Source organism: Magnolia sinica, chromosome 3, assembly GCF_029962835.1.
Source record: "Magnolia sinica isolate HGM2019 chromosome 3, MsV1, whole genome shotgun sequence".
Lineage (NCBI taxonomy): Eukaryota > Viridiplantae > Streptophyta > Magnoliopsida > Magnoliales > Magnoliaceae > Magnolia > Magnolia sinica.
The window spans coordinates 28,456,047-28,482,031 of NC_080575.1; the positions used below are offsets into that span (position 1 = coordinate 28,456,047).

The 25,985-nt window shown below is 39.6% G+C and overlaps 1 protein-coding gene across 3 annotated transcripts in view; it reads left to right on the forward strand.

Moving 5' to 3' along the window:
* Positions 1–9,626: 9,626 nt before the first annotated feature.
* The window catches only part of LOC131239747 (aspartic proteinase 36-like), a 60,039-nt gene continuing 43,680 nt past the window's right edge, over positions 9,627–25,985 (forward strand). For 2 of the 3 annotated variants that reach the window (XM_058237597.1, XM_058237598.1), the window contains exons 1-4: positions 9,627–10,032; positions 10,697–10,826; positions 11,097–11,344; positions 11,995–12,219. In XM_058237597.1, the coding sequence (XP_058093580.1) occupies positions 9,797–10,032; positions 10,697–10,826; positions 11,097–11,344; positions 11,995–12,219 (839 nt within the window). In that variant the 5' untranslated portion in view covers positions 9,627–9,796. Of the gene's footprint in view, positions 10,033–10,274; positions 10,560–10,696; positions 10,827–11,096; positions 11,345–11,994; positions 12,220–25,985 lie in introns of all 3 variants that reach the window. The other variant, XM_058237599.1, reaches the window with a different exon arrangement.

Sequence of the window (25,985 nt, forward strand, 5' to 3'; positions counted from 1 at the left end):
ATGGTGAGGGAATTGGGATGCGGTCCTGTCGAGAGGGCGAGCTTGGATGGATGAATATCCATGAACAATAGGTATTTGATATGGTTGACTAGGTGGAAATTGAAATAAATTCCCACTGAGAGAAGGTTGTTGGAATTGATCAGACTGTGATTAACTAGAATGTGTTAGTTGACTCCTATCAGGGGGAGGATGTTCTGGAGTTTAAATTGCTGTGACTGGTGGGTTTTGAAAGTGAACCCGATTTTCGTTAAGGGGAATGGGTTGAAATTGATTGACAGTTGGGTCTGATAGATCTACATGGATGCTTGGTGGACACATGTTACGAATGGGTGGTGTCATTTTCGTGTGAATGTTGTTTACAATATTCTCTAACCTGTTTAAGTCGCAGGCAAGATAGGTTGTCGAGGGAGTGGATGCGGTCGGTTGAGAGGCTTGTGGTCTTGGCGTTTCTAGAGGAGTTGTAGGATTGTCACCTTGAATTGACATTGCTGCTTCTGCACGGGTTCGGATGATGCTTTGGTAGGTACGTGATGATTGTGTAAGGCGAAGAACTCGCAATTGATTTCTGGACGCAATGGTTGCAGAATGGCCTGCTACTTCCTCGCAATGGGTATACCTTACGATCACTTTTTTTTTGGTATTTTCTTTTTCTCTTTTTTTTTTCTCTTTTTTTTTTCTAATTTTTTGGGCCTTTTCTTTTCTTTTTATAAAAGGCAAACACACAACAGAACGTAAATGTCAGGAAAATACAGGAGGACCAGTACACACTAGATTAACAGAAAGGTAATTGGACCAGTGAGAACTGGATTGCAGAAAAATAAAAGGACCAGCGACAATTGAAATGCTTAAGGTAGGTAGTAAAGTAAAGTGGACCAGTGTAAATTGGAATGCAGTATGCTTGCGAGAAAGTAAAAGAGACCAGTATAAACTAGAATGCAGGATGCAGGAAAGAAAGTAAAGTGGACTAGTATAGACTGGAATGCAAGATGCAGGAGAAAAGTAAAGTGGACTAGTATAGACTGGAATGCAGGATGCAGGCGGGAAAGTAAATGGACCAGTATACACTGGACGATTAGCAAATTAGTGTGTTAGTAGGGGACTAGTATTTACTGGAATGTTAGAAAGCATGATACGAAAAGTAAATATGACCAGTATTCACTGGAGTGCAGGAAAGTAAATATGTCGAATTTATAAAATCCCCATAAATTGAAAAATCATGTGTTTCAAGTTGGGCCTAGGCTAGTAACTAGCACAATCCCCAGTGGAGTTGCCATTCTATGAACGCCTCCCCCCACACGTGCGCACGAGCGTAGTGATGCCCTCGCTTTGTTGGCTTTCATATTGATTTTTGCTACTATGGGCGATGTGTGCTATTGACTTAGGTGTAAAAATGTATTTGATGCCTCGGTGATGGAAAAGGAAGGGCTTAAGCATCATTTTTCACCAGCACAATGTGCGATCTTTACTTCACAAGATTTGTAATTTTGGGGGATTTAATGGAATTTTGTCAATTTATACCTGGCTATGCTTCACATAACCCAGGTGGGCCAGGCAAGCAGAGATAAGAAAAAAAAAGTTATCAATCCTTACATCATAGAGCCAAGTGGCCTTGGGTAGGCAAATAAAGTAAAAGCAGTTAATGAGATAAAATGCTAACTAGTTTTACTTCACGGGATTTAAGATCCTGAACAGCAAATAAAGTAAAAAATGAAAGGTGGAGAATAACGCATAATAAAATGTGGAAGTAATTAATGCAATTGAAATATGTTGAGTGAAATGCAAAATAAATAGAAATGAACAAATTCTTAGCTTTTTTGACTCATTCGATGGCCATTTTTGTCTTCTGTGTTGGGCATCATATTGACATGTTGGAAATCTTTTAAGCACTTTGGGTTGCACCTCTGGACAAACTCCAACCCTCAAACCATCTTTGTATTTTTCTATCCCTCTTTCTTCTCTCTACTCTCTCTCTCTCACTCTCTGTTTCTCTCTGTCTGCTTAAGATCTCTGCCTTAGCTTCTCTCTACCCTCAGATTTAGCCTCTGGTCCTCCTATGTGGCTTGGGTGCCTTATATAGGCATCAGCCTCTGTTGCGGACGACCCATTGCCTTGGGTCATGTTGTGGGCGCCTGCACTGACTTGTGGGCCATGTCAGGGACGTTTGAATGTATATTTGTCCTTGGGTCATGTTGTGGGCGCCCGCATTGACTTATGGGCCATGTCAAGGACGTTTGAATGTATATTTGTTATAATATATATATATATAAGGTAATTATTACTTTTTATCTTTTTCTTGCAAATATTCAAACACTCATATTTTCTTCGTTACGTGTCCATTTTTGGTAATCATTATCTTGTTGGAAAGATAATCAGGTAAGCTTTCTAATAAGAATAGAATCACTTCAATCGGACTTCGTTTGATATGCTGAAAATACGTTCATCAAATATATGAAATTGGTTGTTTGTAATTTGACCAATGATTTGCCTTTAATGATATTATGATCATTGGAAGCGTCGTCTAATAAGCTTTTCATTGCAACTGAAATCATCTCAATCAAATCCCGTTTGACTATTTTAAAGCGCGACCAAAGTTTTTTCAATTTTAGTTAATTGACAATGCATGGTTTTGATAAACAGACCAAATCTTCCTCATAATGACTTGGATTGGACGAAACTTAAATTTGTTATGAAGATCATTTAACCACCTTTTCAATGAATCATAAATCATCCTAATCGATTAGGATTTGCCTCCAATAATATCATGACCATTTTATATATCAGGACGACTGTACTTTTCCTTGATTTTGAAGATATGACCTTTTAATCTCAACACAACGCTACTCGAAAGGACTTCAATGATACATAGAGTGATCCATGAGTAAAGAGTATTCGTTTTATCAATTTTTGCGTGTCGGTTGCGTGATATAAAGAGTTTCAAGGATTTCGAAGTTTGGATGCTCGGTTGTGACCGAATCGCTACTGGATTTGGTATCAGCTAATCTGGTATGTTGGTTATTTCCGGCGCGTGCCGAGTATGCTTTCAGGGTGATTCGTTTGGGTTTTCAAAGATTTCCAAGTCAGCAGGAGACAATTGATTGAAGTCAAGTTGAAGCTCAAAGAATGACGTGTCCTTGTTTTAGGTGGGGTGTCTACAAATCCCAAAAATTAGACAGATAAAAGGCTCAAGTGGACCACACCACAAGAAGCAACGATGATAATAATTCTGACCGTTGAAACTTTTCAAGTGGACCACACCACAAGAATCAGTGGTGATAATGGTTCTCACAGTTGGATCTTTTCTAGTACCCACAGTTTATATTTATTTGCCATCTAACATATTCGTAAAGTTACATCAAATACTAGCAACCATAAATATGAACTCCATCCAAAACTTTTTGGCCCCGATGAGTTGTCAACAGTAAAAGTTTAATCTATGAAAATTTGGATTTGCCTCATTCTTGGACTTATACCTTAAAATGATAAAAAATAAATAAATTTGAAGGAATGGCATGGATAAAAGGCATACATAGTGGTGGACACTCAAAACCACCGCTCGTTCTTAGCTTGAAACTTAGGTACGAGCCTACGACGCAAGGGAACGAATTGTGCAGGGAGTAACTCAGTGCCTTGCTCTCAGCGTAGAGCGTATTGAGTAAACTCTGCGAGGTCTGCTAGGATTTATGTATCTCATCCGCTCCCTCCATCCATTTTATTAGGTAAAATTATTGCCTGATTCCAAAAATAATAGTATAGAATGCTCAAATGAACCACACCATAGGAAACAGTTGAATTAAACGTCTACCATTAAAAAAATCTTGAGGCCACATAAGTTTTGGATCAAGTTTATATTTCTGTTTAACTTTCATCCATGTCTCCATAATCTTATGAATAGGTTAGGATGATAAATAAATATTACTGTGGGGCTTAAAAAGGTTTCAACGGTGAAAATCATTCTCCCCACTACTTCCTGTGTTAGGATCTACTGTATTTCCGTGGCATGATCTATTTAATCTTAGATATGCTTTAATTTTGAGCTCAACCCCTTAAATTAGATTAGATGGAAAAATGAATGAACGTTGTAAATAGACCACGTATATTCTCACTCAGTATGATAAAAACACACTTGCGTACCGAGTAACTAGCAAGCTAAGCTCCCCGGGAAAACTCTGCAGGGTTTAAAATGATTTATATATTTTATCCACTCCTTCCATCCATTTTAACAGATGATTTGAGAGGTCGAACCTAAAAACAAAGTATATCCAAATCTCAAGTGGACCTCACAACAGGAAACAATGTGAATTGAAATTCTACCGTCGAAGGTTTCTTGGAGGCCACAAAAGTTTCAGATCAATCTGTTATTTGTGTTTTCCCTTCTTCCATGTCTGTGTGATCTTATGAACAGGTTGGATGACAAGTAAACATCACCATGGGCCCTACCAAGGTTTCAACAGTGGAAGTCATTATTCCCACTGTTTCCTGTGGTGTGGTCCACTTGAGGTTTGGGCATGCTTCAAATTTCTGCTCAACTATAAAATGAGCTGGAAAAACGGATGGACGGCATGGATAACCCACACACATTCACGGTAGGATCAACTGAGTTTACTCAGTACTATAATGAGCCGGAAAAGCCTACTGAGTAACAAAAGCCTACTGAGTAACTCAGTGGGCAATCCGATTTCCCACGAAATCCGCTTCTCACGCCCAAGCCTTTATCATTAACTTCTTGTGACGTGATGCTACGTGGCCCACCGTGTTATTGGTGAGAAATAGACCCGTTCATCCTTTTCATCCTTTTGTCAAATCTTATTAGGATATGACCCTGAAAAAGAGTCAATCCAAAATTCAAGTGGGCCGCTTGATAGGAAACAATGATGATTGAATGCCCATAGTTGAAACATTCACAAAGCTATTAAAGTTTTAGATCAGCCTAATATTTGTGTTTTAAGCTCATCCTGCATCCTGATAGGAATGGCATATAAGTATCATGCTCTACCCAAAAAAGGTTTTCAGGGGTAGTCATTTCCTTTCTTGTGCATGTGCCGCGGCTCACTTTATTTTTGGGTCTGTTTCATTTTTTATACATCTGTAACGCGTGTGGGTAAAACGGACGGTCATAACGGATTTCTCGGAAACGGTGGCCCACCTAAGTTTCCGCACCAAGAAGCTTGTGCAAAGCCCCAGGCAGTCGGAGTCCACGCGGGACGACTCTCCCGCTCCCCGTGTTGCAGCCGTGTGGGGACCGCTGAGATGTCCGTAAAATCAGACACGGATTTCCCGTAAGGCCTTTCCTACAAAGTTCATGCGCAAGATGCTGGGTGGGGCCCACAGATATGTTTTTGAGAAATCCACTCCGTTCATCCGTTTTTTGAGATCATTTTAGTGAATGTAGCTCATAATGAAGTGGATAGAGAACTCAAGTGGGTCACACGAGAGGAAAATTTAGGAAAAGAAATTCCTTCATTGAAACGTTTCTGGTCTCCAAATTAATGTTTATATGTCATCCAAACCGTTTATAAGGTCATTACCACTGGGATGAAGTGCAAATACTATAAAAAATAGCCTGAAACGAAAATTTTATGGCCACAATAATGTTTCAACAATTCTCACTGAATCGCCACTGTTTCCTCTCGTATGGCCTACTTAAGTATTATATACATCTAATTTCTGGTCAAATGTATTAAAATGATCTCTTAAAACGTATGGACGGAGTAGATTTTCCAAAAATATGACGGTAGGCTCCACCCAGCATCTTTTACGGGAACGCGCTTTAGCAGAAATCAACATCCGTAAAAGTCTGCTACCATCCGCCAGTTTATTCAGCACCGTAACCCAAAAAGAGAGCGACGCTTCCGTGGATCCACCCAGGTTGCGGGACCGTGATTGTGGGACTCAAAGCAACGTATGTGCCTTAAATCCACACCGTCCAACCATTTTGACATTTCATTTCTGAACATGATCCAAAAAATGAAACAGATCCAAATCTTAGATAGACCACACCACAAGTAACAGTAATTGAATCCCCACCATTAAAAAACTTTATGGATTCCCTGGCAATATTTATATTACAGTCCAACCTATTGATAAAGTCACGAACACTCAGATGAAGAGGCCAAACGAATATCATCTTAATCCAAAGTTTGTGTGGTTCACATGAGTTTTTTTATGGTCAATCACCACTTTACTATGATCCATTTAAGATTTAAATCTGCTTCATTTTTTGGACTATTCTTTAATTAGAATTCAAAATTATCTTAATTAATGTTTTGTTTACAGAAATTGAGAGATTTATTTTGCTAAGGAATTGGTCATTATATATTTCATCCATATGTAACATCATGAAAAATGGATACAAAATTTTCATTACTACTTATATCCACAATAGGTGTGAAAAAAATTGGCTTTCAATATGGATGGATGGCTTGGATGTAGCCACATACATAACGTGAACCTCACAGTCAAGGATCTCACCCACCTGGTCTCCACTACGATGTATGTGTTTCATCCCGGCCGTCCATCTATTTTACCAGCTCATCTCAGGGCATGAGCCAATGGGTCTGGAAAAAAACAAGAGCTTTGAATATGGATGAATGGTTTGGATGTAGTCACATACATCAGGTGAGCCACACAGGATCTCACCCTCACCGTGTCTCCCCTGTGATGCATGTGTTTCATCCCGCCGTCTAATTATTTTGCATACTACTCATGTTAGGGCATGAGCCGCCCTCCCCAGAAGAAAGCTATTTGTGTTTTTCCATCATCTATCATTATATGACTTTATGCTTGTCAATGATGGGCCCACCAAGCTTTGACACCGACCAGCTGGATGGCATTGGTTCAACCGCAAACCGCCTCAAAAACAAACCGATCCAGGCCACAAGGTGGACGGAGATGGAAATGCCACCGTTGAAACCGTCTCCGGCCCACTGTAATGCTAACACTCCATCCAAACCGTTCACAAGATTATTACCATTGCGATGAACTGAAAACACAGGTGTTAACCTGATCCAAAACTTCTGTGGCCCACTAAAGCTGATGGACGGAGGGCATCTCTGTGTGCCCCACGGAGCTTCCGCCTACAGGAACTTCCTGTACGGGTAGGCATAGGCAATTAGCGTGCGGTGGGGAGCGCCTTAAACTCAAGTTATGAATAATAGCTTTCTAGCCGTCCATTTATTTTGTGCTCTGTGGCCAACTTTAGCTTTCTAGGTCCTGATTTTCAGTTCAAAAGATCTAACCAGATATTCCACATGTATTTTATATTGGTACGTGTGTAGGCCGGCGGTGCTCCCGTACGCGTTCGGAACTACCCAACCGCGTAAAAAAAGGAAACGGATTGGCTACTCCCCCTGCCACCAGCTCCGTGGCTGATGGTCTGTGTTCTGTGAGCCCCGACATGATGCATGTTTTTCATCCATTCCGTTCATCCAGTTTTACAGATCATTTTATGACTTGATACCAAAAATTAGAGGTATATAAATATCATGTGGACCACACCACATGAAAGGAATAGTAATTGAATATTCACCATTAAAATCCTCCTAAGGACCACGATAGTGTTTATTAGACATCCAATTTATTAATTAGGCCATACAGGCACAGTTGAAGAGAAAAAACAAATATCAGCTTGATCCAAAACGTCTATACCCCATTTTTATTTTTGGACTCATGCTGTAAAATGATATGTAAAAATAGATGGATGATCTGTAAAAATAGATGGACCGCATGGACGAACATCATGGTGGGGCCCACATGGCACCGACCACCTGCCATTGGCTGGTGTCAGGGGAGTTGCCAATCCGTTTCCGTAAAAAGTAGGTAGATAATAAGAGAAGCGTTTTGCTACGGTACATCCGGATGTATTGATCTTGTTTACGTATCATTTTCATCGAAATAATCCGAGCCGTTTATATAATCTGATTCATCGTGGATGTTAATACCCAAAAAATGATGGAGATTGGAGGCCATTTTAATGTCCCGCGAAACACCTGCAGGAGACGGTTAATATTCAAAGAAAAATAAATAAATGATCAAAAGGTATAATACTCCAATCTGAGCGTTCTATTTTCAAAATATTCTCCATACATGGTAGAGGCCCACCTTATAAACGGTTCCGATCATTGCAAAATAATCTCATATCGGACAACTACCGTCCCAATGGATGCCAATACGTCTGGATGTATGCGTACTGTAACAAACCTCAGGGGAGAAAACAACAAGAACGTAGATTAAATCTAGGAAATTGATACATACGGCTACCAACCATTCTTCATTTTGGGAAACAAAATAGTACACTTTTGTATCGTTTTCAAGAATATTGGGTGTAAATACCATCTCCTCAAATTTCATGCTTGCCGAACGGTATGATCCGGAGGTAAACTTTGTTACTCTGGAAGAATGTGATGTTCGTACACAGTCACTAAGAAATTGTACATCGAAAATCAAATTAAATAAAAGTAAACCGTCTAAACTTTTGGGTCCCAATTTATATTGACTGAAAACAAATATTACACTGAATAAGTCACATTAATAGTAGATTTTTAGACATTTGTAGTATGGTCAGCGTGAAAATATCCAATCATCGGATAAGAGGTTTAGAGCCTTCAAACCATCTGATTTCTTTGTTTTGACCTATCTATAGTGGTTCCGATAATTTAGACGGTTTATCATAAGTTAATCCAGTTCATACATACAATATCTTTGCGCCTTTGTATCAACCACCACACTCTTAACAGAGTATCAAATAGACCTCATTTGGTTTCCTCACCACCTTCGTTCTGGCCGGGCGCCGCGTCGGTGTATTCCCCGGATCTACCGAGGTGGGTGAATCCCTAAGTGTGGGGCCCACCTTTATTTATGTAGATTGCATCCACGCCGTCCATGCGTTTTGAAAAGCGCAATTTATGGCATGAACTTAAATATGAAGCAGATTCAAATCTTAGGTGGACCACACCACAGGAAACAGTGTTAATTGATCATTAAAATTTTTATGTAGGTTTTTGTGGCCTTATCAAAAGGTTGGATGGCAAATAAACATTTTGGTGGCCGCCAAGATGTTTTAATGGTGGGGATTCAATCACCGCAGTTCACTGTGGTATGATTCAAGTGAGATTTGGATCTGCTTCATTTTTGGCCTCATGGACTAAAATGAGGTGTGAAAATGGTTGGACGGTGTGGATGTAAAGAAAATATATCAAGGTGGGCACAACAATCGGGGATCCCACCCACCTTTGTGGATCCGATCCGGGCATCCGCCGCAGCGTATACCGCTAGCTACTGTGACCTACTTAATTTTGGCAAATCCGATCATTTGAGCCGTCCATATTATAATGATACTTCATAACCACTCTTCAGATAAGATCCCAACCCTTGAATATAATCCAAAACCGATCTATGAATAGCGACGGTCAAAAGAACAATTTCATTGCCATTTTCTTAGGGTGCAGTTTATAACATAGATTGCAAAATAACGTACCGTTCCGATTGTCTGAAAAATCAGAAAGTGGGCCGCAGTCTGCTACGATGTACGATAAGTCAATTACGCGACGGATGGAAAAAGGCGTTGTTTTTTTTTTTTTTTTTGGTTTGTACCGTTGAAAAGGTGGAGGAAGTCTTCTTTCCTTCTGTCAAATACCTTCGTCATTTTCTCTCTCCCTCGCGTCTGCCCTTTCATTGACCCATCGCCCCCCGAATAGCTTCAGACACCAAAATCCTGCGAGAAAACACCCACAAAAGAAAAAAAGGAAGAAAAAAAAAGGAAAAGAAAAAAGAAAAGAAATCCCAAATTCGGTGTTTGGCAATGGATCTAAGGAAGAGAGATTTGATTGTCTCTGTATCCCTCTCTGTCTTGCTGCTTATTTCCTCTTCGTTTCCTTGCCTTGTCTGTGCTAATGGGGTTTTTAAGGTGCGGCGAAAATTCGGTGGGCGCGGGCAGTCTCTTTATGACCTCAAGGCTCATGATGTTCGCCGCCGTGGCCGTATACTCGGCGCCGTCGACGTTCATATGGGCGGCCTCGGTCTTCCTTCCGAAGCTGGGTTCGTCTCTTGAAATTTCTCTTATTTTTCTCTCTATCTTCTAAGTTCTGCGATAGTTTATTTATTTATTTATTTTAATTTGGTTTTGGTGTGTAATTAGATGTTTGTTTTCTTCGTGAATTATGCTGTGATTCTATGGTTTGCATTTTGGTTATGGTAATTCATTCGTCGGGCGGTTTATGTATTTGATTTTATGCCTGTTTCATAGTCGTATGGAAAACCATTTGGGCTTGGGCCGACAGGTTGGGAAAGTTGACCTACGGTTCAGATTTACCTTCTTAATGAGGCCCACCTGAAGAATGAGTGGTGCGTGATTCTTCGGTGAGGTAGAGTCAGGTAACGGCGCACTTAATGGGATGGCTTGGATCCCGCGTGCGTGTGAGTGCGGGTGGGCGGTAAAACACCACCTGCCCAACATTTATTATAGCTCGAAAGAGCCTCGAGCATTGGTCGTGCAGGCAGAAAAGAAGAAGGGAGGAGGCAATCATCCAAACAGGCCCTTAGCCTGTTCTTATTCTTTGCTCTATGTCTCTCTCTCTCTCTCTATATATTTTATCTTTTTATTTTTACTTAGTTCCTTGGATTTTGTTTTGGAAGGAGGATTTCTTGTTTCCAGGGAATTGATTTTTTTTTTTTTTTTTGTGGTTATTTGGATGGAATATAGGTTATACTTTGCAGAAATTGGGGTAGGCACTCCTCCAAAGAGCTATTATGTGCAAGTCGATACTGGAAGTGACATTCTTTGGGTGAATTGTATTGGATGCAGGCGGTGTCCAAGAAAAAGTGACCTTGGTGTACGCTTCGTTCTTGTTTTAGTTTTGGATATCACCCAGAAAGTTCTTTTTTTTTTATATTTATTTATTTAAATTTTAAATTTTAAATTTTTATTTTTAAATGTGTTTCTTATTTTGCCAACTTGCATGGTTTCCGCATTGCTTATCTTCATGTTGTTGTGCCTTTGTGATTTCAAGTGCTTTCATATCTCTTTCCCTGTTTTTTATGTTCAACAAGGACAGGATTGTTGCATTCTCTAAATTTTAAGATAGACTTGTTCTTCTATTCAGATCAAACTTACACTATATGATCTCAAGGAATCCTCGACTGGATCTGTGGTTACGTGTGACCAACCTTTTTGCACCTCTGCATTTGATGGCCAAATACCAGGGTGCTCCTCAGACGTACCATGCCAGTATAGCGTGTTGTATGGAGATGGAAGCACGACTACCGGGTACTATGTGCAAGATACATTAGAATATAACCTTGTGACTGGAAATCTCCAAACAGCTCCAGCCAATGCAACTGTTGTATTTGGGTGAGTTCAATTTCCTCTTTTACATTGTAGACATCTATGTGACCATGTATGTGTCTATATTATATGAACATAAATAAATATTATATGTATTATGTATAAATCATCATTGTTGTTGTCATCATCATAGCCTTGTCTGATTATTTGGGTTTGGCTTCACAATTCCTATTTTTCCAATCATCCCTATTGTGAAGGCCCTGATGAGCATGGATTTAAAGTAGTGGTTTCAGAGTGCGAAACACCAAGGAATTGAAGCTGGTGCAACTTGCCAAGTATTGGCTGGTCTTGGTCCTGTATTGTATGCTGACTTGTATACATTGGGATGTAGTATGGTTGCATCGCTTTGGATTGAAATCGATATGACTTGGAAGATACCAAGTTGTATCGGACGCTATTTAAAACCATGCTGATAGGTTAAGAAAGCCTCCATACATCTCACCACCTAGATCCAAGTCCTTTAGGTCTTCCCCTCATCCTCCTATCAGGCCCTTCAACCAACCTTAATCTCTGCCCCTTCCAAGGTCGTCTCTGATTTGCTTACAACATGGCTGAGCCATCTCAGTAAGCTCTCCGTCATCTTATATCCTATCGGGGTTGTTTTAGGCTGCTTCTTTATGACCTTATTCTTAATTCTATGCTTCCAATGATTGTAGGTGTGGTGCTCAACAATCTGGAGATTTAGGTTCGTCAAGTGAAGCAGTTGACGGAATACTCGGTTTTGGACAAGCAAATTCATCGATGCTTTCACAGTTAGCTTCAGCTGGAAAAGTGAAGAAGATGTTCGCTCATTGCTTAGATACTGTAAATGGAGGTGGAATATTTGCTATTGGACATGTTGTGCAGCCCAAAATGAAAACAACACCATTGGTACCGAATCAGTATGTTTTCTATCAGACTTCATAGAGAACCTTCTAGTTGCTTGTTTACTGAATCGCCTATTCTATTTCCATTATAAGTTTGTTTCAGCTAATTTAACTGATCAGATCTGGTACTCTTCTTATTAAGACTTTAATGTAGCTATAAACTCTTAGGATCAGTACACTATCTTAGCGTTGCCTTTTGTTGTTCTTGTTTTCGTTGTTGTTTTTTCCTTTTCTCTGTTGTGTTTTTGTTTTGGTTTAATGATATTTGTAACCTTTCAAAAAAAAAAAATGTTGCATGAGATTTGAGAAATGCATTTGATAACCTCTCTCTTTCTACATTCTCTACTGCAGATTCCTAAGAGAAAACATTTGAAACTGGATGGTCAACTTTGTTTCACAACCCCACAACAGTTATCTTTATTCTGGTTTCTTCTTAAGCAGCCTAGACTGTTGTAGTAATAGAAAATAATATGTGATGTAGATCTTTCGGGGAATGGGTTTGTTGGGGCTAAGGTTTTAGGGATGAGTTACTTGTAAAAAAAAAGGTTAGGCTGCAGAAAGTTTAGTGAAGTAGCTTTTCAATGTCAGAATGTTCGTGCTGATTTGTGGTTTAAACATTGAGGTTGCACAAAAGCTTTTCCGACTTCTCTAGGTGGATATGAAATGGTAATCGAATTCAAATTCTATCTTTCAAATAACTGGTTTCTCATTCCCGAAGACCTTGTTAAAATTACAATGCTATAGTAAAAAATTATCTGAACTTATATTGACTTATTTTGTATGAAGGTGTCTGAGTTGATCAACAATAAAAATCAAAAGCAAAATCTGGAATATTTTTATATAATATATAACGGGCATAAGCCAGCTCCCCTGCTTGTGACCTGAGCAGGGAGTTAGGTGGTGATTTATGGTTGACTGGGCCCAGCAGGATAGTGTGTCCATTGGTTGTGTTGTTGGCTCTTCCAATCCATGTTGGGTGTTGCCAGCCTGAAGGCTTAACGGACTGGAACTACCAATTTAACCAATAAAAATTATAATAAATAACAGCTGCAGCCTGCAGTATGCTATATTCTAATTTTATTATTACTACAATATTTTGCATACTATATCCTGTATATAGGTAAAAATAGTATAGTATGCAATATTATGTACCATAGTACATAGTGAATTTTGCTATATTTTTCAATTTGTTGCTCGCCCCTTGTGCCTCACCATCTGTGTTTTAAGTATTGGCATCACATGTAATATAACAAAAATACGACAAAAAAACTAAAAAAGAACAAAAAATGTACCATGGTTTTAAATTCACATGGAGTTACCCAGCTGGGGAAATTGTCTGTTATGTTTTACTAAATATAGGATTTAGCTTCAAGGACAAACATCTTGTTTGCCCATGTTTAGATGAGGGTAAATGTAATTGCAACTCCATTGTTAAAGAGAGGGATCTGAAGATCATCTCTTTGTATTGGGAACTCTTTCCCTCTTGTTTGATGTAGCTCTTTCGACTTTGTTACACACCTTGGATATTTCCCTGTATTTCTGTTTGCTTTTATTAGTTCATATACAATCTCATTCTCATTCATAGAAACAGTATTAAGACAAGCAAAGTTATGTGGCCTCTCTATGGGGAAGAAGTGAACACACTCTGCCTCTTCTTTGGGAACCTTTTTATCAGATAGTGGAGTTCTATGTTACTCATGGCCTTATACACCCCAAGAGATGGGGTCTTGAAAGGAAATATCAAAGGAACAGGTTCCTTTTTTTCCCATTAAAAATTCTGAAGAAGTTATAGGATGACTGCTTAACTGATAGTTGTTTTTCTCAATCACTTGTATTGTCGCCCTTGTCATATATCAAAGAGAGGGGTTGAATTTATTATCATTATTATTTTGATGGTCATGAGATTGAACTGAGGGGAAAAAGTACTTACCAATTGCTGATTCACCAATCTACCTTAATTGCCACAAATAGAGAAGAAAATATCCCATGATGAACAGCAGAACTGAACAGTCTTCTAGTTTATTCAACTGGAAACAAAAGGAAGATATCCCTCCTATCGGATGAAGAACTGAGCTCTGGGTCTTGTGTGGCATGGTGACTGTAAATATTATTCATATTGCACAAAATATCCAGAATGTCAAAGAGAGGGGTTGAATTTATTATTATTATTATCTTGATGGCCATGAGATTGAACTTGAGGGGAAAAAGTACTTACCAATTATAGATTCACCAATCTGCCTTAATTGCCACAAATAGAGAAGAAAATATTCCATGATGAACAGAAGAACTGAACAGTCTTCTAGTTTATTCAACTGGAAACAAAAAGAAGAAATCCCTCCTATTGGATGAAGAACTGAACTCTGGGACTTGGGTGGCATGGTGACTGGAAATATTATTCATATTGCATGAAATATCCAGAATATCAGAGATATTGTGATAATCGGCTGATATTGATGATATTATCACTGATGTCTCGTATAAAGTGTATTCCAGGAAGATATCATATCACATGTGGGAACCATGTCTGATATCATACCACACATCTGGGATCCACATCTGGGATCCATTATATCGCCTGATATTTCGGCCAATAGCATTTTATTTTGAATACTGTTTGCTATGACTGATTGACAAGCTGTTCATCTAGTAGGACCCATCATGGAAGTGCCAAGTGTGAAATATCCTATGGTCATAGATCCTCAATGTCCACAAAATGGTGTTAAAGAAGGAAAAGAAGGAAAAAAATTGATCTATCGATTCATTGAGGTCATTCTGGATCATGAGATGGTAGAACTCTTCCACATAAACTTCAACAGTCAGGAAGTGATGGAACTTCTGATAGACTTCTTGTGCCTAATTGACAGAAAGTACTTTTTGTTGCATCTCATCTGATGCATCTAGGCACAAATCATCATTAGATGGGTCCTGGCATCCCCATCATTTGGACTATCAGAGATCGGGTCATGAAATTACACATTAGGCCGAAATTGGGCTCTTAAAAGGGTCATGACTGAATATCTAGCAGTTCCAACCATTCAGATTTAAGATTTGGACAATCCAACCGCCCAAATCAAGGATCTGGACCACATCATTTGTCTAATTTATATGGAGTTTGATAATGGGATCAGATCCGTGGTTTGATGATCCACTGGACAAAATTAATGATCGGATTGGAGCATGGAATCCGTATACCCATTTGGATGACCCTGATTGATCACAGAGGTGGCTTGGTTTTGATGAATCCATTTGGATTGAGAAAAGTGCATAGTTTTAGACAATTACCAAAGGATATACAGGCTGATTGTTAGCTATAAATTTAGTATAAGATTTAGGCCTATTAGAAAAAAGACCTCTAGCCCATATTTGAACAAATTATTCCATTAAAAAAGGTGAACCAATTATAATGATGATTGAATAGGATAATGGTTTTCTTTGATGTTGCATCTGTTGCCTACAATCAATGTTGTAAAAAATCCTCGTATCGCAAATCGTAATAAAGGGTGAATCCATTGTTCGAAATATCGGTATCGCGTTACGTATTGCATCCTTGGTATACAAGTATGTATCGGTTATCGCATGGGATATATTGTTTGTATTGGGTAACTTATCACACCTTTTGGGAAACCAGGGGAAACATTGGGAAAATGGTTGAATTTTTCAATGAAACTTCAAGGATTGTTAAAAAAGACCTTAATACACACTTTTAAATCCTAACATCTCAAAAAAGAAGTGCATATAATAGGCTTCCTTTGTATAGGGTCCTAAGATATGTGTTGTCTGACTGAACTAGTGCAACTATATTCAAATTGAATGCATAACATTTAGAGCATATGTGATGATCATTTCATCAAACACTCCTAAATACTTCGAAATTAGTCTCAATTGGTAGTTGGTTGAAGGATTTTTTTTTTTTTAAAATTAATATTGTAATAAATTTTAATTGTAAATGATTTTTATTTTTTGAAAATTGACAAGGACTTAATAAATCAGTAGATCAGTCCTCATGCATACTTGATTTCATGTTTGGAGTGCAACATTGCAAGCAATTTGAGAGAAATTTCGAAATTTCCCATAAATCGGACCACCTACACTCAAATTTTGAAATTAGAGTGTATGTGATGATCATTTCATCAAGTACTTGTAAATACTTCAAAATTAGTTTCAATTGGCAGCTGATTGAATGAAAATTTTGGAAAGAAACATGGAGAACATGAAGAACCAATGGATATCCAAATCAAAGATCCAACTCCACGATTTTTCATGCAAAACATGAAGAACCAATGGATTTGTAATCATTTGACACCGATTTAACATCATTTCAACAAAAAAAAAGTGTCGGGAATTGAAAATGCTCACCGGATTGAACATGTGGTATACAATAGATATTAGCACTACTTGTCCGTTTCATACCGCGTAGGTGGATACAAGATATATTTTGGTATATATTGGCCAACATCGTTGATATTTAAAACATTGGGTGAATCATATTGAATCACAAAATTTATCGTAAATCATAAGTTTTTTTTATGATTTTTTAATTATATATAAATAATTAAGTTAAATTTGAAAACTCATCAATCATCCATTTCCCATTAACATGCACCAAGTAATACCACCATATAATGATAGTGTTAGAGGATTCTCGCATTTCCTTTTTTTTTTTTTTTTTAATCGTTCAAGAAATTTTCCTTAAAAACTTATAAGAATCCTTTGACAATTTATATTCTTTTTTACTTGAGCATAGAATCACATTGGAAAAGCGGCTTATGATTCTGTAGACCGGAGAAAAAATATATTTTGATTTCTAACCATTAGTGCCACAATACATATAGGTCAACATGATCGTAACCATCTCTAAAAAAATTCCAGATAAGTCATGCACATGGTATTAAAAAGCAGTTGCATTATTGTAACAATTGTTATGTAATGGTAACAACATGAGCGTTATGCGATATAGGGTTATAATGTCCAATTTGAAAAAATTAGCTCATAACGGGTTGATATGGAGGTTTGGGCGAATGGTCTTCACCATGTTAAGTTGAGTAAAAAAAGATCAGCACCCAACGAGGTTTGGGCGAATGGTCTTCATCATGGGTTTGCTCCCTATTGGTGAGGGTTCGATTCTCCTCCTTGGCTTTACTCGATACACGTGGTTGTGGGTGATTGCGTGTATCCACAGGGATTAGTCTCACTTCAAAAAAGAGGTGGGGACACCCTGTGTCTTCCAAAAAAAAAAAAAGGGGGGGTTGATATTGAGGCGATATAGGGTCGATACATTTTTTTCCTTATATATATATATTGATTGTTACAAGGCCATAACGACTGTTATGGTCCGCATTGTAACGTTCATAGGACATGCTGTTATGGCCACTGCTACCGTTATTGAATACTATATATCAATTAGTGTTTCAACCAATTAAGAAGTAAGAAAACTTGAAAATTTAGCATTTTAAGATACCGTACTCTAGAGGGAGAGTAGAAAGAGGATGAAACAATGGAGAGAAAAAGGAGTTGCTGTAATTGGAGAGAGTTCTTTAGGGAATCGTGGACAATCATCGTCTGCAATCGGCAGCAAGGGAGACGACACAACCGATTGGCAATAGGCGTGATGGAGATTGTTCCAATCAGTAAGGCGGAAGATTAAAGGCCTAATGGAATACCCCACTCTATACGTCAGCAGATTCCCAGAGGGATGGCTCCCAGTCAGCTTCTCTCGGGTATTTGGCAAAGCGGGAATTGTAATGGACATCAACATACCTCGAGATAAGGTTACTATTCGTTCTTGGGGCTTTGCATTTGTACGTATGAGCACCAACGACGAGGTAGAAAGGGCAATTGTGTTGCTAAACGAGGAAAGATTTGGGGGAATGAAACTTCAAGTCTAAAGGGTCCATTTTTGCCCGAAAGTGAAGAACAAAGAAGGGGAATTGAAGAAAAGCCGCAAATATCCAACTGGTAGAAAAAACGAAATGGGCAATCAGCTAAACAAGCATCCTTCCACTCACAAAGCCATATTCCAAGGTGGAAGCAGTATCTCGTTTAAAGATATGGTGGTGGGCAAACTGCAGGGTAAGAACAATGACCAAGAGGACGGGGTTCAAGCTTAAGATTAGATAGGGAATCAAGATGTCATTAGTCCCATCGATAAAGCAACACCTGAGATGAAATGGATCTGGTCGGAGGTCTTTGGCAGCGGACCGATGATACATGTAAGGTTGGAAGTGGTCAAGAAATCTCTAGTATTGTTGCAGTGGTCGATGCTGGCAGAAACTAAAACCAAAACGACTATCTCGCAGATTAGGGACCAACTTTACAATATCGGAGTTCCAGAAACTAACTTCCCTCTCAAACCCACTGTTGTTAATATGGTGTGGATCCATTTCAGGAGAAAAGAAGGGATAAATAAAACCCTAAGGGCGGGTACGACATTCCGAGATGGGCCATTTATCTCATTCAAATGATGGTTGGAAAATACCCATTTCGGGAGGGAGACTATCTGGTTCTTAGTTTTGGGAATCTCGATGGAGCTATGGTTCCAAGACATCTTCTTGGCAATAGGATCAGGTCTGGGAGAGCTGGTGGCTATTGACCCGGTAACGAAGAACGGAGACGAGATCGGGGTGGCTAGACTGTGTATAGAAAAGAAGGTTGCCAATCTCGAATTTATCAAGGTAGTGGTCGAGGATGAAGAATTGTCTTTGAAAATGCAGAGAGAGAGAGAGAGAGAGAGAGAGAGAGAGAGAGAGAGAGAGAGAGAGAGAGATCGCGGAAATCAGAAATGGCGGGGAGAAGTTTGGAGAAAAACGTAAAGACTGTATGCTATCAGCGAAACCTACCTTTAACAAGAAAGAGGGCGAAGGCGCACCAATTTCATCCTCCAACATCCCGCAGAATAGTCCATTGGACACGTGTAGACATCACATTGGTGCAGTTGGAGTAGGTGGGAGCCAAACAATTGAGATAACGCCGAATGCCGGCGGGTGTCTTACGGGTGCACCATCAACCACATGCTTTAGCCCAAACTACCTTTTAACTCCTGCTTTGGTCTCGAATCAGGATGCCTCAGACTTAGATGGTGCATCAAGTGAGCTTCAGAATCTGATTTGGGAACTGCGGCATGTTCTTATTGACTTTAAGGCTTGGTCCAAACCTCAAACCTATGCTGAGCCTACATCACTAACTGAACCTACTCAAAATATTAGAGAAGCGGTGTCTCCTTGCGACATGTATATTCGGGACTAAAACGAAACACTGACGTGTGGCGATGAATTGAATCTCGAGCTCGCATTGGTCTCTTGTGCCGAATGAGAAAGTCGTGATATGAGCACCTAATTTCCACATGGGTAACCCTTTTGCCCCCTTTATCTTGTTAAAGAATCCTCATTTCGATAACTCTCCTTCAAGTCCAAAACCTCCTGAAGTTAAGAGGTCCCTCTATTGCTGTGAAGCAATCCCCGATCTTAAAAAAGCTCATTCACCAGAGTCTAGTGACATCAACGACGCACAAAAATGGACGACTACTAGGACGAGAACTCAAACTCTGAAGAGGAATCTGATGACGATGGCATGCTAGGAGAAGAAGCGCCGCTGATCGACAAAGCTGTTATTCCCGAGAAATCCCTGCTTGAAGAAGCCTTGATCTTAACTCTGTTGTGCGCAACGAAAGGACTGGAAAGGAACACGACCATCTTTGAGGTCCTGATAGGCCAAGTTGATGTTATTGAGCCTTGATCAACCATCTTAGGTGCAGATCAATTGGTTAAAGGATATCCTTCAGAGGGTGGGAGTATGGTAGGTATGTTGTTTGGAGTCAGTAATGAAGACATTCGATTTCATTCATTTCGTCAAAGGGAAAGGAGCTCAAAGAATTCATGAAGAACAATTGTCGAAAGTGAAAAGACCTCTACAGGGTTGGAGAGAGTTACCAAGCTTGGAATGTTAGATTAATTGTGATGCTTCCAGTAAATTTGGTGGAAGCAAGAGGGCTAGAACGGGTAGAGTTGGTGACTAATGTTAATTATCTCTTGGAATGTTAGGGGGTTGGGTTGTAGCTCGAAAAGAGCTTAGGTCATGAAGATTTGTAGGAAATCAAAGGCTGATATAATAGCGCTAAGCTGCAGTTGTTTGATAAAGGTATGTTGAAATCCATTTGGGGATTTCCCAACTCTGATTGGGTGGCTTTGCGGGGAGAATTGTCATCACTTGGAAGACAGAAGTCTGGAAATTGGTGGAAAGCTTCTCCGACTCTTTTACGGTGTCTGTGGTTCTCCAATGCTAAAAAAGGATTCTCCACAGACAAGGCCCCTAGACACGATGGTTTCCTAATGCTATTTTTTCAGAAGTTTTGGCCGCTTCTTAGAAAGGACTTTATGTATGAATTCTTTGACAGGAGCTGCCCCTTTAAAGATCTTGGAGCCATATACATAGCCCTTATCCCTAAGATAGAAGGAGCAGATAAATTGAAAGATTTCAGACCCATTAGCCTCATCGGAAGCCTGTACAAAATCCTTGCGAAAGTCCTCGGCACAAGATTCGGAGTAGTTCTTCCAAAAGTTATATCAGAAAATCAAAGCGCTTTTATAGCAGATAGGCAGATTGTAGATACCCCATTAATAGTACACGAGTGTATCGACCTCAGGCATAGAGAAGGAAAGAGCAGATTGGTGTGCAAGCTCGTCATTGAAAAGGCCTATGATCACGTCGACTGGGATTTTTAGACTATGTTTCAAAGGCTGGGATGGAACCACAAGTGGAGAGGTTGGATTCAAGATTGCATTTAGTCTCCTTTTTTCTATCCTCATAAATGGGCCGCCTTTCGGTTTTTCTCGGGCTTCTTGTGGAATTTGATAGGGCGACCCTCTCTCTTCTTATCTCTTCGTGGTTGTTGGTGAAGCTTTCAGCAAGATGCTCCATAAGGTGGAGGAAAACAACTTAATTAGTGGTTTTAAAGTAGCCGAGGCAGGGGCACAAATTATTCATCTCCAATACGTGGACGACACAATCCTCTTTTCCGATACAAATATGATGATGGTCGACAACCTCAGGAAGATCATAATGTGCTTCGAAGTGGTCGGTCTTAATGTTAATGCCTCCAAAAGCGAAATGTTGGGAATCCATATCAACCAAGACGATCTTACTCTTTTGTCAAAGGTATTTGGGTGCAAGAGAGGAGGATCCTTCTCGTCAGTTTATCTTGGTTTACCCCCTTGTATTGGTAAACTGGTAAAGCATCTCTGGGACAGGGTTATTGCAAGAATTGAGAGAATCGTATCCAGCTGGAGACATAACTATCTTTCCTTAGGAGGCAGGCTGACTGTTATTAAAATAACTTTCTCCAACATGCTGGTATATTTTTTATCCCTCTTCGAATGTCCAAAGGCAGTGATAGATAAGCTTGACAAAATGAGAAGAGACTTCTTATGGAAAGGGAATGAGGAAAGAGGAAAATTTTATTTACTCAAATGGGATGAAATCTGCAAACCAATTAGCGAAGGTGGTGTTGGTATGAAACAATTACACCATATGAATACCGCTTTCCTTGGGAAATGGCACTGGCGATTTGGAACCGAAGCAGGCAAGTTATGGAGGGAGATCCTCGTTTCCAAATATGGTGTTCAAAAGGACGGATGGAGCACAAAAACATCTCTTTATCATGCCTCAAACGTCTGTAAAGCGATTATGTCTACCGAATCATCGTTTCACTGATGAATCTCCTTTTCCCTTATGAAAAGACGAGCTATCGATGTCGGGTGAATAAGACAATGCCAAATTCTCAAAAATAAAGCGGAATAAATAATCTCAATTGTCCAAGTATTAAAACCTTGATTCCAAATAATTCGTAGGACAACCTTCACCTAAAATTTTAGGCAAGACAACCTTTTTTCACGACGTCTTTGAAATCAATCTTTCAAATTAGCAAGATAAGAATAAAATAAATACAATATTCACCATAAAGAATGAAATAAATATGACCTACTGCACCCCAAAATTATTACTATCGTAATTTTGGCTTTCATTATACCAAGGTTTTCACAAGTTCACCTTAACAACCTAAAACACTTCCTTGTGATTTTCATGGGCTCACCACAATAAAACCTCCTTTGTGATTTTCACGGGCTATCACAAATCAACCCATAGAGATTTCCGGGCTATCTTAGAAAAACCCAAATAAAATAAAGTAATTGATAATGTACTTATCTTCAAATGATGATTCAAAGATGCAGTCGAAGCTTGTTGCAATGATCTTCTTTCTCGAGTGTAGAGGAGGCAGTATCCGTTTAACCAGAAATAGTATAGGGATTTAAAGTATTTCAGGAAATGAAAATCCTAATGCTACAGATTCAATTCTCTTGATTCTCAAGTGGAGTATAGACTAATATCTAAAAATGTATTTGAGATCTGCTTGAGAAAGGGAATTAAATAGGCTTAAAATAAATTTATAAATACCGCACAAATAGCTTGCCAAGGATCCGTGCTTCTCTCTTATTTGCAGAAGATTTTGAGTAAATTTTCGTTGTAGTTTAGAATGAGAGAAGGCCTCTATTTATAGCCAAATGATTTGGAAATTCGACTAGCCTAAGATTAGGTTCGGCTGCCTGGATTTCAACGATTCCATTCTAACGACTATCGGATTGCGCGGGATAAGATTTATCCAAAATTCGGTTGGCCTAAGGAAAAATTCAACTGGCCAAATTTTCTCAAAAATCTGAGAATCCTTTGCTGGAATTTGACCCGAACGTCTCTCGGGTAGGCCGAACTCCAAGTTAGGCTAGCCAAACCTAAAGTTAGGCTGGCCGAATTTTCAAATATTCGAATATGGAAATTTGCCCAAACATGAAGTTAGGTTAGCTGAACTTCAGTGAAATTACACTAAAGTTAACCCAATTTGAACAATTTTTGAAAGCACCTAAGCTAAGGCCTTTCTAGGGTCATATCATCTGTTGGTTGGCTAATACAGAGATCTTCTAGTCTTGATAAACTTGAAACCGAGCGACGTCTTAAGACGATAAGCCGATCTTGAGATGCTAAGCCGATCTTGGGTTGATCTTCACGAGATGTAGTGTAGTTGCAATCTAACGGTATCACTGTGTATATTTGTCTTACGAAATTTGACAACCTTATATGTGCTAAACATATAAGCACTTACACCTTGGAAAATGGAACTGTATTCGGTTTTCAATAGACATTTGGTGTGGGGGTAGGCTGCTATAGGACCTCTTTCTGAGATTGGCTTCTCTTGCTTCGGACCGTCTCGTTACAGTGGATCACTCCTACTCTATAGGAGGGACAAGTGTTTGGTCTCCCCCTTGCCGATGGAATTTATCAGACATCGAATTCGATGAGCTCCTCGGTTTGTTAAATCTTCTGAAGTCGTATGCTCCCTCATACCAAGACGATGATTTGATGGTTTGGAAAATTCATAGCTCCGGGTCCTCAATGCGTTTGTTCTATAGTTTGATTTGCAACTTGTCACTGTCTTCCTCCTTCCTTCAGTGGCGCTATGGAGCTCCTCCCACAATTGCGGCATTTGTTTGGCTCATGGGAAGGAAAAGAGTTTTAACTTTTAACTATGGACAAACTGCAAAGGAGATCCCTTGTTCTTCCTAATATTTGCTGGATGTGCATGAGGGATGTGAAATCAATAGATCATCTATTTATTCATTGCCATTATGCCTTTAAAGTTTGGGAGCATTTCCTCAACCTTTTCCATGTCCTGGGTGATGCCTGAGTCAGTTGATCAACTCTTATGGGCTTTGCATGGAGGTGCAATGAGCAAAGATAGAAAAGCTGTTTGGCGTCTTGTAGCATTGGGCATTTTTTGGCATATTTGGAGGGCCCACAATAGTCGGTGTTTTCAAAACAAGGATATTTATGTTGCGGAGGTCATTCATTCCGTCGAAGCTGATGTCACTAATTGAGTCGTATATGTTAAATCAGCTTTGCATGTTGATACCTCTGTTCGATTTTCTTTAGGGTTTGCTTGTTTTTCAATTTAACAAGTAAATAGAGTGCAAATAGGTAATTATTATTTACCTACATATTTACCAGTTGACAACAACCTTTTGATGTTGGCATGTTGGTGACAGGAAGTGTGTTTGGAAAGCTTCTATGTTTGAGTGGAAGAAATGAAACTTTTTTCATCCGGAATTTGTGCGGCCCACTGTTATGTATTTGTTTGATCCATGCCTTCCATTTTTCCCACTCATTTTAGGGCATGAGCCCAAAAATGAGGTAGATTCAAAGCTCAAGTGGACCAAACAACAACAAAATAGTGGGAATTGAACGCTTACCATTCATTTCTTTTTTGGGGCCACAAAAGTTTTGGATCAAGCTGATATTTGTGTTTTCCCATCATCCATTTCCATGTGATGTTATGAACAGGTTGGATGACAAGTAGAGGTGTACACGAGTCGAGTCGAGCTGAGCTTTGCCCAGCTCGTGCTCAACTCGGTTTGCTCGAGGCCCAGCTCGTACTCGGCTCGGCTCGGGCTTCGAGCTTAGAGCAGCAGCTTGTGCTCGGCTCGGCCGAGTTCGAGCCAATTTCGAGCCGATTTTGAGCAGCAGAAGGGATTGTGCTGGACAGATTGTTTTGAGATATCTGGAGGAATCCTAACTTTGGAATGCGGCCTAAATCGCCTGGGATGCTTCCTTATAAGTTATTTCTTGATAATGAAAGTTGAGTGAGAGATGAAAGGTTTCCCAGGGAAGGTGGGATTCTTCCGATGAGTTGGTTGACATAGAGAAATAACCAACGGAGCTTTGATAAAGAGCTGAGCTCGATGGGAATCTCACCTATGATCTCATTGAAAGAAAAATCGATGACTTGGAGGTTTGAGCAATAGGTCAGATTGGATGGGAGAGGATCGTTCCACGAGCTAATGGCGTTGAGAGGATCTTTCGTTATTCGGTCCTTGAAGGCGAGCAGAGCAAGTCAATCGGTTTCGTTGCTAGAGACGGTGGCAGATCTGGACCATAGGATCAGACACAAGAAGAGCGTGGCATGGAGCAGAAATGACCAATATAGTTTTGGACTCACATATGGTAGTTCCATAATGGAGGAAATTTAGTGCTCTCGAGCTAGGGTTTTAATTTTTAGAGGGCATATATACCCTGTACTGAGTCGAGCTGAGTTCGAGCAGTATTTGAGTCGAGCAGGGGCAAGCTCGAACTTGTTTCGAGCTCCAAAAATCAGCTCGAACTCGGCTCGAGTCGAGTCGAGCTTTTTCGAGCCGAGTCAAGCGAGTTACCGAGCTTTTGCTGCTCGTGTACAACTCTAATGACAAGTACAAATCCCTATGGGCCATACACTCTTAACTTTCAATGATGGGCATTAAATTCCCCTTGTTTCTTGTGGTGCAGTCCACTTGAGCTTTGTATTTGCCTCATTTTATGGCTCGTGCCCCAAATTTAGCACGTACAACAAATGGACGGCATGGATTAGACACATGCGTAATGGTGGGCCTCACAAGTTTTACAACCACAATTTTAGTTGGGTTTCAATGTTTTTACGCCACAATTTTTGAGGCAAAAATATAGTAAATTTTTTTTTTCAAACGGGTGTAAGAAGTAATAATTAGCCATTTACGTCCCATTTACCATGTAAATTGAAAAACAAACAGGCCCTAAACATGATCGTAAGACCTTGGGAGGTTTCAGCTTTCAACGGGCCAGGTCAATTGGACCACCGTTTACTATGGTGTGGTCCACTTGAGCTTAGGATCTGCCTCATTTTTGGGTTCATGCCCTAAAATGAGCTGGCAGATCTGATGGACGGCGTGGAT